This window comes from Leptodactylus fuscus, unplaced genomic scaffold (assembly GCF_031893055.1).
Source record: "Leptodactylus fuscus isolate aLepFus1 unplaced genomic scaffold, aLepFus1.hap2 HAP2_SCAFFOLD_264, whole genome shotgun sequence".
Classification (NCBI taxonomy): Eukaryota; Metazoa; Chordata; class Amphibia; order Anura; family Leptodactylidae; genus Leptodactylus; species Leptodactylus fuscus.
In genome coordinates, this window is record NW_027440287.1 from 77577 (window position 1) to 94284 (window position 16708).

General features: G+C 46.2%; 1 protein-coding gene across 1 annotated transcript in view; it reads right to left on the reverse strand.

Annotated features, from left to right (window-relative positions):
* Positions 1-567: 567 nt before the first annotated feature.
* LOC142187865 (phospholipid scramblase 3-like) overlaps positions 568-16708 on the reverse strand; it is a 44865-nt gene continuing 28724 nt past the window's right edge. Inside the window, exon 7 of the mRNA XM_075261674.1 lies at positions 568-824. Within this exon, the coding sequence (XP_075117775.1) occupies positions 789-824 (36 nt within the window). The 3' untranslated portion in view covers positions 568-788. The remainder of the gene's footprint in view (positions 825-16708) is intronic.

Consider the following 16708-nt stretch of genomic DNA (forward strand, 5'->3'; position numbering starts at 1 on the left):
GGCGCTCTCCTGGTCGGGGCTCTCATTGTCGGGGCTCTCCCGGTCGGCGCTCTCCTTGTCGGTGCTCTCCCTGTCGGGGTTCTCCCGGTCGGGGCTCTCCTGGTCGGGGCGTTCCCTTTCGGCGCTCTCATTGTCGGCACTCTCCCGGTCGGGGCTCTCCCTGTCGGGGCTCTCAGCGGCTTCTCTCCCTGTCGGCGCTCTCCCGGTCGGCGCTCTCCTTGTCGGCACTCTCCCTGTTGGCGCTCTCCTTAGGTGGGCGGCCATGTCTTGTAGGTGTAGGACACTCCATGTTTGTACCGGGCTCCTCGGGAGATGGTCTTATACCCTGACCCTGCTTTACACTTCTCCACAGCTTTATCTCGGAGCTGTCTGGTGGGTTCCTTGGTCTTCATGATGCGGTTTGGTCACAAGTGTCCTCTAACAAACCCCTGAGGCCATTACAGAACAGGTATATATATATATATATACAGAGACTACATTACACACAGCCGCACTCATCTAGTAACGCATTCAGTGACTTCTGCAGACCATCGTGTACAGGGGGGTGAAGACTTACTCACATCACTGGGCGGAGCTTTATTGGGTTACAATGGCGATAATTATCTGATACTTTGTGTTATCACCAAAAGTCTCCAGAACTTACATTGTAGCTTGTGACAAAATGGCCAAGGGGTGTGAAGACTTCTGCAAGGCAGTGTATACAGGGAAGTGTAGACCTGTCCAGAAACCTATAAGATAGTTATACAGTCCTGTACATGGTGCAAAGTCGTCCACAACACGCAGAGTCCTCAGTGCCGGCGCCGCCTCTCCTGCTCCAAAAGATCCTGCAAAGTAAGAAAGGAGAGCAGCGGTGACATCACTGAGAATACAGCCTATCCATATACTAGAGAACGGTGACATCACTGAGAATACAGCCTATCCATATACTAGAGAGCGGTGACATCACTGAGAATACAGCCTATCCGTATACTAGAGAGCGGTGACATCACTGAGAATACAGCCTATCCATATACTAGAGAGCGGTGACATCACTGAGAATACAGCCTATCCGTATACTAGAGAGCGGTGACATCACTGAGTATACAGCCTATCCGTATACTAGAGAGCGGTGACATCACTGAGAATACAGCCTATCCGTATACTAGAGAGCAGCGGTGACATCACTGAGAATACAGCCTATCCATATACTAGAGAGCGGTGACATCACTGAGAATACAGCCTATCCATATACTAGAGAGCGGTGACATCACTGAGAATACAGCCTATCCATATACTAGAGAGCGGTGACATCACTGAGAATACAGCCTATCCATATACTAGAGAGCGGTGACATCACTGAGAATACAGCCTATCCGTATACTAGAGAGCGGTGACATCACTGAGTATACAGCCTATCCGTATACTAGAGAGCGGTGACATCACTGAGAATACAGCCTATCCGTATACTAGAGAGCGGTGACATCACTGAGTATACAGCCTATCCGTATACTAGAGAGCGGTGACATCACTGAGTATACAGCCTATCCGTATACTAGAGAGCGGTGACATCACTGAGAATACAGCCTATCCGTATACTAGAGAGCGGTGACATCACTGAGAATACAGCCTATCCGTATACTAGAGAGCGGTGACATCACTGAGAATACAGCCTATCCGTATACTAGAGAGCAGTGACATCACTGAGAATACAGCCTATCCGTATACTAGAGAGCAGTGACATCACTGAGAATACAGCCTATCCGTATACTAGAGAGCGGTGACATCACTGAGTATACAGCCTATCCGTATACTAGAGAGCGATGACATCACTGAGAATACAGCCTATCCGTATACTAGAGAGCGGTGACATCACTGAGAATACAGCTTATCCATATACTAGAGAGCGGTGACATCACTGAGAATACAGCCTATCCATATACTAGAGAGCGGTGACATCACTGAGAATACAGCCTATCCGTATACTAGAGAGCAGCGGTGACATCACTGAGAATACAGCCTATCTATATACTAGAGAGCGGTGACATCACTGAGAATACAGCCTATCCGTATACTAGAGAGCAGCGGTGACATCACTGAGAATACAGCCTATCCGTATACTAGAGAGCAGCGGTGACATCACTGAGAATACAGCCTATCCGTATACTAGAGAGCGGTGACATCACTGAGAATACAGCCTATCCGTATACTAGAGAGCAGTGACATCACTGAGAATACAGCCTATCCGTATACTAGAGAGCGGTGACATCACTGAGAATACAGCCTATCCGTATACTAGAGAGCGGTGACATCACTGAGAATACAGCCTATCCGTATACTAGAGAGCAGTGACATCACTGAGTATACAGCCTATCCGTATACTAGAGAGCAGCGGTGACATCACTGAGAATACAGCCTATCCGTATACTAGAGAGCGGTGACATCACTGAGGATACAGCCTATCCGTATACTAGAGAGCAGCGGTGACATCACTGAGAATACAGCCTATCCGTATACTAGAGAGCAGCGGTGACATCACTGAGAATACAGCCTATCCGTATACTAGAGAGCAGCGGTGACATCACTGAGAATACAGCCTATCCGTATACTAGAGAGCAGCGGTGACATCACTGAGAATACAGCCTATCCGTATACTAGAGAGCAGCGGTGACATCACTGAGAATACAGCCTATCCGTATACTAGAGAGCAGTGACATCACTGAGAATACAGCCTATCCGTATACTAGAGAGCGGTGACATCACTGAGAATACAGCCTATCCGTATACTAGAGAGCAGTGACATCACTGAGAATACAGCCTATCCGTATACTAGAGAGCAGTGACATCACTGAGAATACAGCCTATCCGTATACTAGAGAGAGAGAGCGGTGACATCACTGAGAATACAGCCTATCCGTATACTAGAGAGCGGTGACATCACTGAGAATACAGCCTATCCGTATACTAGAGAGCGGTGACATCACTGAGTATACAGCCTATCCGTATACTAGAGAGCAGTGACATCACTGAGAATACAGCCTATCCATATACTAGAGAGCAGCGGTGACATCACTGAGAATACAGCCTATCCGTATACTAGAGAGCGGTGACATCACTGAGAATACAGCCTATCCGTATACTAGAGAGCAGTGACATCACTGAGGATACAGCCTATCCGTATACTAGAAAGCGGAGACATCACTGAGAATACAGCCTATCCGTATACTAGAGAGCGGTGACATCACTGAGAATACAGCCTATCCGTATACTAGAGAGCAGCGGTGACATCACTGAGAATACAGCCTATCCGTATACTAGAGAGCAGGTGACATCACTGAGAATACAGCCTATCCGTATACTAGAGAGCGGTGACATCACTGAGGATACAGCCTATCCATATACTAGAGAGCAGCGGTGACATCACTGAGAATACAGCCTATCCGTATACTAGAGAGCAGTGACATCACTGAGAATACAGCCTATCCATATACTAGAGAGCGGTGACATCACTGAGAATACAGCCTATCCGTATACTAGAGAGCAGTGACATCACTGAGAATACAGCCTATCCGTATACTAGAGAGCAGTGACATCACTGAGAATACAGCCTATCCGTATACTAGAGAGCGGTGACATCACTGAGAATACAGCCTATCCGTATACTAGAGAGCGGTGACATCACTGAGAATACAGCCTATCCGTATACTAGAGAGCAGCGGTGACATCACTGAGAATACAGCCTATCCGTATACTAGAGAGCAGTGACATCACTGAGAATACAGCCTATCCGTATACTAGAGAGCGGTGACATCACTGAGGATACAGCCTATCCATATACTAGAGAGCGGTGACATCACTGAGAATACAGCCTATCCGTATACTAGAGAGCAGTGACATCACTGAGAATACAGCCTATCCGTATACTAGAGAGCAGTGACATCACTGAGAATACAGCCTATCCGTATACTAGAGAGCAGTGACATCACTGAGAATACAGCCTATCCGTATACTAGAGAGCAGTGACATCACTGAGAATACAGCCTATCCGTATACTAGAGAGCAGCGGTGACATCACTGAGAATACAGCCTATCCGTATACTAGAGAGCAGCGGTGACATCACTGAGAATACAGCCTATCCGTATACTAGAGAGCAGCGGTGACATCACTGAGAATACAGCCTATCCATATACTAGAGAGCAGCGGTGACATCACTGAGAATACAGCCTATCCGTATACTAGAGAGCAGCGGTGACATCACTGAGAATACAGCCTATCCGTATACTAGAGAGCGGTGACATCGCTGAGAATACAGCCTATCCATATACTAGAGAGCGGTGACATCACTGAGAATACAGCCTATCCATATACTAGAGAGCAGTGACATCACTGAGAATACAGCCTATCCGTATACTAGAGAGCAGTGACATCACTGAGAATACAGCCTATCCGTATACTAGAGAGCAGCGGTGACATCACTGAGAATACAGCCTATCCGTATACTAGAGAGCAGCGGTGACATCACTGAGAATACAGCCTATCCGTATACTAGAGAGCAGCGGTGACATCACTGAGAATACAGCCTATCCGTATACTAGAGAGCAGTGACATCACTGAGAATACAGCCTATCCGTATACTAGAGAGCGGTGACATCACTGAGAATACAGCCTATCCGTATACTAGAGAGCAGTGACATCACTGAGAATACAGCCTATCCGTATACTAGAGAGCAGCGGTGACATCACTGAGAATACAGCCTATCCGTATACTAGAGAGCAGCGGTGACATCACTGAGAATACAGCCTATCCGTATACTAGAGAGCGGTGACATCACTGAGAATACAGCCTATCCGTATACTAGAGAGCAGTGACATCACTGAGTATACAGCCTATCCATATACTAGAGAGCGGTGACATCACTGAGAATACAGCCTATCCGTATACTAGAGAGCGGTGACATCACTGAGAATACAGCCTATCCGTATACTAGAGAGCGGTGACATCACTGAGAATACAGCCTATCCGTATACTAGAGAGCAGTGACATCACTGAGAATACAGCCTATCCGTATACTAGAGAGCGGTGACATCACTGAGAATACAGCCTATCCATATACTAGAGAGCAGTGACATCACTGAGAATACAGCCTATCCGTATACTAGAGAGCGGTGACATCACTGAGAATACAGCCTATCGTATATACTAGAGAGCGGTGACATCACTGAGAATACAGCCTATCCGTATACTAGAGAGCAGTGACATCACTGAGAATACAGCCTATCCGTATACTAGAGAGCGGTGACATCACTGAGAATACAGCCTATCCGTATACTAGAGAGCAGTGACATCACTGAGAATACAGCCTATCCGTATACTAGAGAGCGGTGACATCACTGAGAATACAGCCTATCCATATACTAGAGAGCGGTGACATCACTGAGAATACAGCCTATCCGTATACTAGAGAGCAGTGACATCACTGAGAATACAGCCTATCCGTATACTAGAGAGCAGCGGTGACATCACTGAGAATACAGCACATCCGTATACTAGAGAGCGGTGACATCACTGAGAATACAGGCTATCCGTATACTAGAGAGCGGTGACATCACTGAGAATACAGCCTATCCGTATACTAGAGAGCGGTGACATCACTGAGAATACAGCCTATCCGTATACTAGAGAGCAGTGACATCACTGAGAATACAGCCTATCCGTATACTAGAGAGCAGCGGTGACATCACTGAGAATACAGCCTATCCGTATACTAGAGAGCGGTGACATCACTAGAATACAGGCTATCCGTATACTAGAGAGCGGTGACATCACTGAGAATACAGCCTATCCGTATACTAGAGAGCAGTGACATCACTGAGAATACAGCCTATCCATAAACTAGAGAGCGGTGACATCACTGAGAATACAGCCTATCCATATACTAGAGAGCGGTGACATCACTGAGAATACAGCCTATCCGTATACTAGAGAGCAGTGACATCACTGAGAATACAGCCTATCCGTATACTAGAGAGCGGTGACATCACTGAGAATACAGCCTATCCGTATACTAGAGAGCGGTGACATCACTGAGTATACAGCCTATCCGTATACTAGAGAGCAGCGGTGACATCACTGAGAATACAGCCTATCCGTATACTAGAGAGCGGTGACATCACTGAGAATACAGCCTATCCATATACTAGAGAGCGGTGACATCACTGAGAATACAGCCTATCCATATACTAGAGAGCGGTGACATCACTGAGAATACAGCCTATCCGTATACTAGAGAGCAGTGACATCACTGAGAATACAGCCTATCCGTATACTAGAGAGCAGCGGTGACATCACTGAGAATACAGCCTATCCATATACTAGAGAGCGGTGACATCACTGAGAATACAGCCTATCCGTATACTAGAGAGCAGTGACATCACTGAGAATACAGCCTATCCGTATACTAGAGAGCGGTGACATCACTGAGAATACAGCCTATCCGTATACTAGAGAGCAGCGGTGACATCACTGAGAATACAGCCTATCCGTATACTAGAGAGCAGCGGTGACATCACTGAGAATACAGCCTATCCGTATACTAGAGAGCAGCGGTGACATCACTGAGAATACAGCCTATCCGTATACTAGAGAGCGGTGACATCACTGAGAATACAGCCTATCCGTATACTAGAGAGCGGTGACATCACTGAGAATACAGCCTATCCGTATACTAGAGAGCAGTGACATCACTGAGAATACAGCCTATCCGTATACTAGAGAGCAGTGACATCACTGAGAATACAGCCTATCCGTATACTAGAGAGCAGTGACATCACTGAGAATACAGCCTATCCGTATACTAGAGAGCGGTGACATCACTGAGAATACAGCCTATCCGTATACTAGAGAGCAGTGACATCACTGAGAATACAGCCTATCCGTATACTAGAGAGCAGCGGTGACATCACTGAGAATACAGCCTATCCGTATACTAGAGAGCGGTGACATCACTGAGAATACAGCCTATCCGTATACTAGAGAGCGGTGACATCACTGAGAATACAGCCTATCCGTATACTAGAGAGCGGTGACATCACTGAGAATACAGCCTATCCGTATACTAGAGAGCGGTGACATCACTGAGAATACAGCCTATCCGTATACTAGAGAGCGGTGACATCACTGAGAATACAGCCTATCCGTATACTAGAGAGCGGTGACATCACTGAGAATACAGCCTATCCGTATACTAGAGAGCAGTGACATCACTGAGAATACAGCCTATCCGTATACTAGAGAGCGGTGACATCACTGAGAATACAGCCTATCCGTATACTAGAGAGCAGTGACATCACTGAGATACAGCCTATCCGTATACTAGAGAGCGGTGACATCACTGAGAATACAGCCTATCCGTATACTAGAGAGCGGTGACATCACTGAGAATACAGCCTATCCGTATACTAGAGAGCGGTGACATCACTGAGAATACAGCCTATCCGTATACTAGAGAGCAGGGTGACATCACTGAGAATACAGCCTATCCGTATACTAGAGAGCAGCGGTGACATCACTGAGAATACAGCCTATCCGTATACTAGAGAGCAGTGACATCACTGAGAATACAGCCTATCCGTATACTAGAGAGCAGCGGTGACATCACTGAGAATACAGCCTATCCGTATACTAGAGAGCGGTGACATCACTGAGAATACAGCCTATCCGTATACTAGAGAGCGGTGACATCACTGAGAATACAGCCTATCCGTATACTAGAGAGCAGTGACATCACTGAGAATACAGCCTATCCGTATACTAGAGAGCAGGTGACATCACTGAGAATACAGCCTATCCGTATACTAGAGAGCAGCGGTGACATCACTGAGAATACAGCCTATCCGTATACTAGAGAGCAGTGACATCACTGAGAATACAGCCTATCCGTATACTAGAGAGCAGGTGACATCACTGAGAATACAGCCTATCGTAATACTAGAGAGCGGTGACATCACTGAGAATACAGCCTATCCGTATACTAGAGAGCAGGTGACATCACTGAGAATACAGCCTATCCGTATACTAGAGAGCGGTGACATCACTGAGAATACAGCCTATCCGTATACTAGAGAGCGGTGACATCACTGAGAATACAGCCTATCCGTATACTAGAGAGCAGGGTGACATCACTGAGAATACAGCCTATCGTATACTAGAGAGCAGTGACATCACTGAGAATACAGCCTATCGTATATACTAGAGAGCGTGACATCACTGAGAATACAGCCTATCCGTATACTAGAGAGCAGTGACATCACTGAGAATACAGCCTATCCGTATACTAGAGAGCGGTGACATCACTGAGAATACAGCCTATCTTATACTAGAGAGCGGTGACATCACTGAGAATACAGCCTATCCGTATACTAGAGAGCAGCAGTGACATCACTGAGAATACAGCCTATCCGTATACTAGAGAGCGGTGACATCACTGAGAATACAGCCTATCCGTATACTAGAGAGCGGTGACATCACTGAGAATACAGCCTATCCGTATACTAGAGAGCGGTGACATCACTGAGAATACAGCCTATCCGTATACTAGAGAGCAGTGACATCACTGAGAATACAGCCTATCCGTATACTAGAGAGCGGTGACATCACTGAGAATACAGCCTATCCGTATACTAGAGAGCGGTGACATCACTGAGAATACAGCCTATCCGTATACTAGAGAGCGGTGACATCACTGAGAATACAGCCTATCCGTATACTAGAGAGCGGTGACATCACTGAGAATACAGCCTATCCATATACTAGAGAGCAGGGTGACATCACTGAGAATACAGCCTATCCGTATACTAGAGAGCAGTGACATCACTGAGAATACAGCCTATCCGTATACTAGAGAGCGGTGACATCACTGAGAATACAGCCTATCCGTATACTAGAGAGCAGTGACATCACTGAGAATACAGCCTATCCGTATACTAGAGAGCGGTGACATCACTGAGAATACAGCCTATCCGTATACTAGAGAGCGGTGACATCACTGAGAATACAGCCTATCCGTATACTAGAGAGCGGTGACATCACTGAGAATACAGCCTATCCATATACTAGAGAGCGGTGACATCACTGAGAATACAGCCTATCCGTATACTAGAGAGCGGTGACATCACTGAGAATACAGCCTATCCGTATACTAGAGAGCGGTGACATCACTGAGAATACAGCCTATCCGTATACTAGAGAGCGGTGACATCACTGAGAATACAGCCTATCCGTATACTAGAGAGCGGTGACATCACTGAGAATACAGCCTATCCGTATACTAGAGAGCAGTGACATCACTGAGAATACAGCCTATCCGTATACTAGAGAGCGGTGACATCACTGAGAATACAGCCTATCCGTATACTAGAGAGCAGTGACATCACTGAGAATACAGCCTATCCGTATACTAGAGAGCGGTGACATCACTGAGAATACAGCCTATCCATATACTAGAGAGCGGTGACATCACTGAGAATACAGCCTATCCGTATACTAGAGAGCAGTGACATCACTGAGAATACAGCCTATCCGTATACTAGAGAGCGGTGACATCACTGAGAATACAGCCTATCCGTATACTAGAGAGCAGCGGTGACATCACTGAGAATACAGCCTATCCGTATACTAGAGAGCGGTGACATCACTGAGAATACAGCCTATCCGTATACTAGAGAGCGGTGACATCACTGAGAATACAGCCTATCCGTATACTAGAGAGCAGTGACATCACTGAGAATACAGCCTATCCGTATACTAGAGAGCAGGTGACATCACTGAGAATACAGCCTATCCGTATACTAGAGAGCGGTGACATCACTGAGAATACAGCCTATCCATATACTAGAGAGCGGTGACATCACTGAGAATACAGCCTATCCGTATACTAGAGAGCGGTGACATCACTGAGAATACAGCCTATCCGTATACTAGAGAGCGGTGACATCACTGAGAATACAGCCTATCCGTATACTAGAGAGCAGGTGACATCACTGAGAATACAGCCTATCCGTATACTAGAGAGCGGTGACATCACTGAGAATACAGCCTATCCGTATACTAGAGAGCGGTGACATCACTGAGAATACAGCCTATCCGTATACTAGAGAGCGGTGACATCACTGAGAATACAGCCTATCCGTATACTAGAGAGCAGTGACATCACTGAGAATACAGCCTATCCGTATACTAGAGAGCGGTGACATCACTGAGAATACAGCCTATCCGTATACTAGAGAGCAGCGGTGACATCACTGAGAATACAGCCTATCCGTATACTAGAGAGCAGCGGTGACATCACTGAGAATACAGCCTATCCGTATACTAGAGAGCAGCGGTGACATCACTGAGAATACAGCCTATCCGTATACTAGAGAGCGGTGACATCACTGAGAATACAGCCTATCCATATACTAGAGAGCGGTGACATCACTGAGAATACAGCCTATCCGTATACTAGAGAGCGGTGACATCACTGAGAATACAGCCTATCCGTATACTAGAGAGCAGTGACATCACTGAGAATACAGCCTATCCGTATACTAGAGAGCGGTGACATCACTGAGAATACAGCCTATCCGTATACTAGAGAGCGGTGACATCACTGAGAATACAGCCTATCCGTATACTAGAGAGCAGTGACATCACTGAGAATACAGCCTATCCGTATACTAGAGAGCGGTGACATCACTGAGAATACAGCCTATCGTATATACTAGAGAGCGGTGACATCACTGAGAATACAGCCTATCCGTATACTAGAGAGCGGTGACATCACTGAGAATACAGCCTATCCGTATACTAGAGAGCAGTGACATCACTGAGAATACAGCCTATCCGTATACTAGAGAGCGGTGACATCACTGAGAATACAGCCTATCCGTATACTAGAGAGCAGCGGTGACATCACTGAGAATACAGCCATCCGTATACTAGAGAGCGGTGACATCACTGAGAATACAGCCTATCCGTATACTAGAGAGCGGTGACATCACTGAGAATACAGCCTATCCGTATACTAGAGAGCAGTGACATCACTGAGAATACAGCCTATCCATATACTAGAGAGCGGTGACATCACTGAGAATACAGCCTATCCATATACTAGAGAGCGGTGACATCACTGAGAATACAGCCTATCCATATACTAGAGAGCGGTGACATCACTGAGAATACAGCCTATCCGTATACTAGAGAGCGGTGACATCACTGAGAATACAGCCTATCCGTATACTAGAGAGCGGTGACATCACTGAGAATACAGCCTATCCGTATACTAGAGAGCGGTGACATCACTGAGAATACAGCCTATCCGTATACTAGAGAGCAGCGGTGACATCACTGAGAATACAGCCTATCCATATACTAGAGAGCGGTGACATCACTGAGAATACAGCCTATCCGTATACTAGAGAGCGGTGACATCACTGAGAATACAGCCTATCCGTATACTAGAGAGCAGCGGTGACATCACTGAGAATACAGCCTATCGTATATACTAGAGAGCGGTGACATCACTGAGAATACAGCCTATCCGTATACTAGAGAGCGGTGACATCACTGAGAATACAGCCTATCCGTATACTAGAGAGCGGTGACATCACTGAGAATACAGCCTATCCGTATACTAGAGAGCAGCGGTGACATCACTGAGAATACAGCCTATCCATATACTAGAGAGCAGTGACATCACTGAGAATACAGCCTATCCGTATACTAGAGAGCGGTGACATCACTGAGAATACAGCCTATCCGTATACTAGAGAGCAGTGACATCACTGAGAATACAGCCTATCCATATACTAGAGAGCAGCGGTGACATCACTGAGAATACAGCCTATCCGTATACTAGAGAGCAGGTGACATCACTGAGAATACAGCCTATCCGTATACTAGAGAGCAGCGGTGACATCACTGAGAATACAGCCTATCCGTATACTAGAGAGCGGTGACATCACTGAGAATACAGCCTATCCGTATACTAGAGAGCAGTGACATCACTGAGAATACAGCCTATCCATATACTAGAGAGCAGCGGTGACATCACTGAGAATACAGCCTATCCGTATACTAGAGAGCGGTGACATCACTGAGAATACAGCCTATCCGTATACTAGAGAGCAGTGACATCACTGAGAATACAGCCTATCCGTATACTAGAGAGCGGTGACATCACTGAGAATACAGCCTATCCGTATACTAGAGAGCAGTGACATCACTGAGAATACAGCCTATCCATATACTAGAGAGCAGCGGTGACATCACTGAGAATACAGCCTATCCATATACTAGAGAGCAGTGACATCACTGAGAATACAGCCTATCCGTATACTAGAGAGCGGTGACATCACTGAGAATACAGCCTATCCATATACTAGAGAGCAGTGACATCACTGAGAATACAGCCTATCCGTATACTAGAGAGCAGTGACATCACTGAGAATACAGCCTATCCATATACTAGAGAGCAGCGGTGACATCACTGAAAATACAGCCTATCCGTATACTAGAGAGCGGTGACATCACTGAGAATACAGCCTATCCGTATACTAGAGAGCGGTGACATCACTGAGAATACAGCCTATCAGTATACTAGAGAGCGGTGACATCACTGAGAATACAGCCTATCCGTATACTAGAGAGCGGTGACATCACTGAGAATACAGCCTATCCGTATACTAGAGAGCAGTGACATCACTGAGAATACAGCCTATCCGTATACTAGAGAGCAGCGGTGACATCACTGAGAATACAGCCTATCCGTATACTAGAGAGCAGCGGTGACATCACTGAGAATACAGCCTATCCGTATACTAGAGAGCAGCGGTGACATCACTGAGAATACAGCCTATCCGTATACTAGAGAGCGGTGACATCACTGAGAATACAGCCTATCCGTATACTAGAGAGCAGCGGTGACATCACTGAGTATACAGCCTATCCGTATACTAGAGAGCGGTGACATCACTGAGAATACAGCCTATCCGTATACTAGAGAGAAGTGACATCACTAAGAATACAGCCTATCCATATACTAGAGAGCGGTGACATCACTGAGAATACAGCCTATCCGTATACTAGAGAGCAGCGGTGACATCACTGAGAATACAGCCTATCCGTATACTAGAGAGCGGTGACATCACTGAGAATACAGCCTATCCATATACTAGAGAGCGGTGACATCACTGAGAATACAGCCTATCCGTATACTAGAGAGCAGTGACATCACTGAGAATACAGCCTATCCGTATACTAGAGAGCGGTGACATCACTGAGAATACAGCCTATCCGTATACTAGAGAGCAGTGACATCACTGAGAATACAGCCTATCCGTATACTAGAGAGCAGTGACATCACTGAGTATACAGCCTATCCGTATACTAGAGAGCGGTGACATCACTGAGAATACAGCCTATCCATATACTAGAGAGCGGTGACATCACTGAGAATACAGCCTATCTATATACTAGAGAGCGGTGACATAACTGAGAATACAGCCTATCCGTATACTAGAGAGCGGTGACATCACTGAGAATACAGCCTATCCGTATACTAGAGAGCAGCGGTGACATCACTGAGAATACAGCCTATCTATATACTAGAGAGCAGCGGTGACATCACTGAGAATACAGCCTATCCGTATACTAGAGAGCAGCGGTGACATCACTGAGAATACAGCCTATGTATATACTAGAGAGCGGTGACATCACTGAGAATACAGCCTATCCGTATACTAGAGAGCAGCAGTGACATCACTGAGAATACAGCCTATCCGTATACTAGAGAGCGGTGACATCACTGAGAATACAGCCTATCCGTATACTAGAGAGCAGTGACATCACTGAGAATACAGCCTATCCGTATACTAGAGAGCGATGACATCACTGAGGATACAGCCTATCCGTATACTAGAGAGCAGCGGTGACATCACTGAGAATACAGCCTATCCGTATACTAGAGAGCAGCGGTGACATCACTGAGAATACAGCCTATCCATATACTAGAGAGCAGCAGTGACATCACTGAGAATACAGCCTATCCGTATACTAGAGAGCGGTGACATCACTGAGAATACAGCCTATCCGTATACTAGAGAGCGGTGACATCACTGAGAATACAGCCTATCCGTATACTAGAGAGCAGCGGTGACATCACTGAGAATACAGCCTATCCGTATACTAGAGAGCAGTGACATCACTGAGAATACAGCCTATCCGTATACTAGAGAGCAGTGACATCACTGAGAATACAGCCTATCCGTATACTAGAGAGCAGCGGTGACATCACTGAGAATACAGCCTATCCGTATACTAGAGAGCAGTGACATCACTGAGAATACAGCCTATCCGTATACTAGAGAGCAGCGGTGACATCACTGAGAATACAGCCTATCCGTATACTAGAGAGCAGCGGTGACATCACTGAGAATACAGCCTATCCGTATACTAGAGAGCAGTGACATCACTGAGAATACAGCCTATCCGTATACTAGAGAGCAGCGGTGACATCACTGAGAATACAGCCTATGTATATACTAGAGAGCGGTGACATCACTGAGAATACAGCCTATCCGTATACTAGAGAGCAGTGACATCACTGAGAATACAGCCTATCCGTATACTAGAGAGCAGCAGTGACATCACTGAGAATACAGCCTATCCGTATACTAGAGAGCGGTGACATCACTGAGAATACAGCCTATCCGTATACTAAAGAGCAGTGACATCACTGAGAATACAGCCTATCCGTATACTAGAGAGCGGTGACATCACTGAGAATACAGCCTATCCGTATACTAGAGAGCAGCGGTGACATCACTGAGAATACAGCCTATCCGTATACTAGAGAGCGGTAACATCACTGAGAATACAGCCTATCCGTATACTAGAGAGCGGTGACATCACTGAGAATACAGCCTATCCGTATACTAGAGAGCAGCGGTGACATCACTGAGAATACAGCCTATCCGTATACTAGAGAGCGGTGACATCACTGAGAATACAGCCTATCCGTATACTAGAGAGCGGTGACATCGCTGAGAATACAGCCTATCCATATACTAGAGAGCAGTGACATCACTGAGAATACAGCCTATCCGTATACTAGAGAGCAGCGGTGACATCACTGAGAATACAGCCTATCCGTATACTAGAGAGCGGTGACATCACTGAGAATACAGCCTATCCGTATACTAGAGAGCGGTGACATCGCTGAGAATACAGCCTATCCGTATACTAGAGAGCGGTGACATCGCTGAGAATACAGCCTATCCGTATACTAGAGAGCGGTGACATCACTGAGAATACAGCCTATCCGTATACTAGAGAGCGGTGACATCACTGAGAATACAGCCTATCCGTATACTAGAGAGCGGTGACATCACTGAGAATACAGCCTATCCGTATACTAGAGAGCGGTGACATCACTGAGAATACAGCCTATCCGTATACTAGAGAGCGGTGACATCACTGAGAATACAGCCTATCCGTATACTAGAGAGCGGTGACATCACTAAGAATACAGCCTATCCGTATACTAGAGAGCGGTGACATCACTGAGAATACAGCCTATCCATATACTAGAGAGCAGCGGTGACATCACTGAGAATACAGCCTATCCGTATACTAGAGAGCGGTGACATCACTGAGAATACAGCCTATCCGTATACTAGAGAGCAGTGACATCACTGAGAATACAGCCTATGTATATACTAGAGAGCGGTGACATCACTGAGAATACAGCCTATCCGTATACTAGAGAGCGGTGACATCACTGAGAATACAGCCTATGTATATACTAGAGAGCGGTGACATCACTGAGAATACAGCCTATCCGTATACTAGAGAGCGGTGACATCACTGAGAATACAGCCTATCCGTATACTAGAGAGCGGTGACATCACTGAGAATACAGCCTATCCATATACTAGAGAGCGGTGACATCACTGAGAATACAGCCTATCCGTATACTAGAGAGCGGTGACATCACTGAGAATACAGCCTATCCGTATACTAGAGAGCGGTGACATCACTGAGAATACAGCCTATCCGTATACTAGAGAGCGGTGACATCACTGAGAATACAGCCTATCCGTATACTAGAGAGCGGTGACATCACTGAGAATACAGCCTATCCGTATACTAGAGAGCGGTGACATCACTGAGAATACAGCCTATCCGTATACTAGAGAGCGGTGACATCACTGAGAATACAGCCTATCCGTATACTAGAGAGCGGTGACATCACTGAGAATACAGCCTATCCGTATACTAGAGAGCAGTGACATCACTGAGAATACAGCCTATCCGTATACTAGAGAGCGGTGACATCACTGAGAATACAGCCTATCCGTATACTAGAGAGCGGTGACATCACTGAGAATACAGCCTATCCGTATACTAGAGAGCGGTGACATCACTGAGAATACAGCCTATCCGTATACTAGAGAGCGGTGACATCACTGAGAATACAGCCTATCCGTATACTAGAGAGCGGTGACATCACTGAGAATACAGCCTATCCGTATACTAGAGAGCGGTGACATCACTGAGAATACAGCCTATCCGTATACTAGAGAGCGGTGACATCACTGAGAATACAGCCTATGTATATACTAGAGAGCAGCGGTGACATCACTGAGAATACAGCCTATCCGTATACTAGAGAGCAGTGACATCACTGAGAA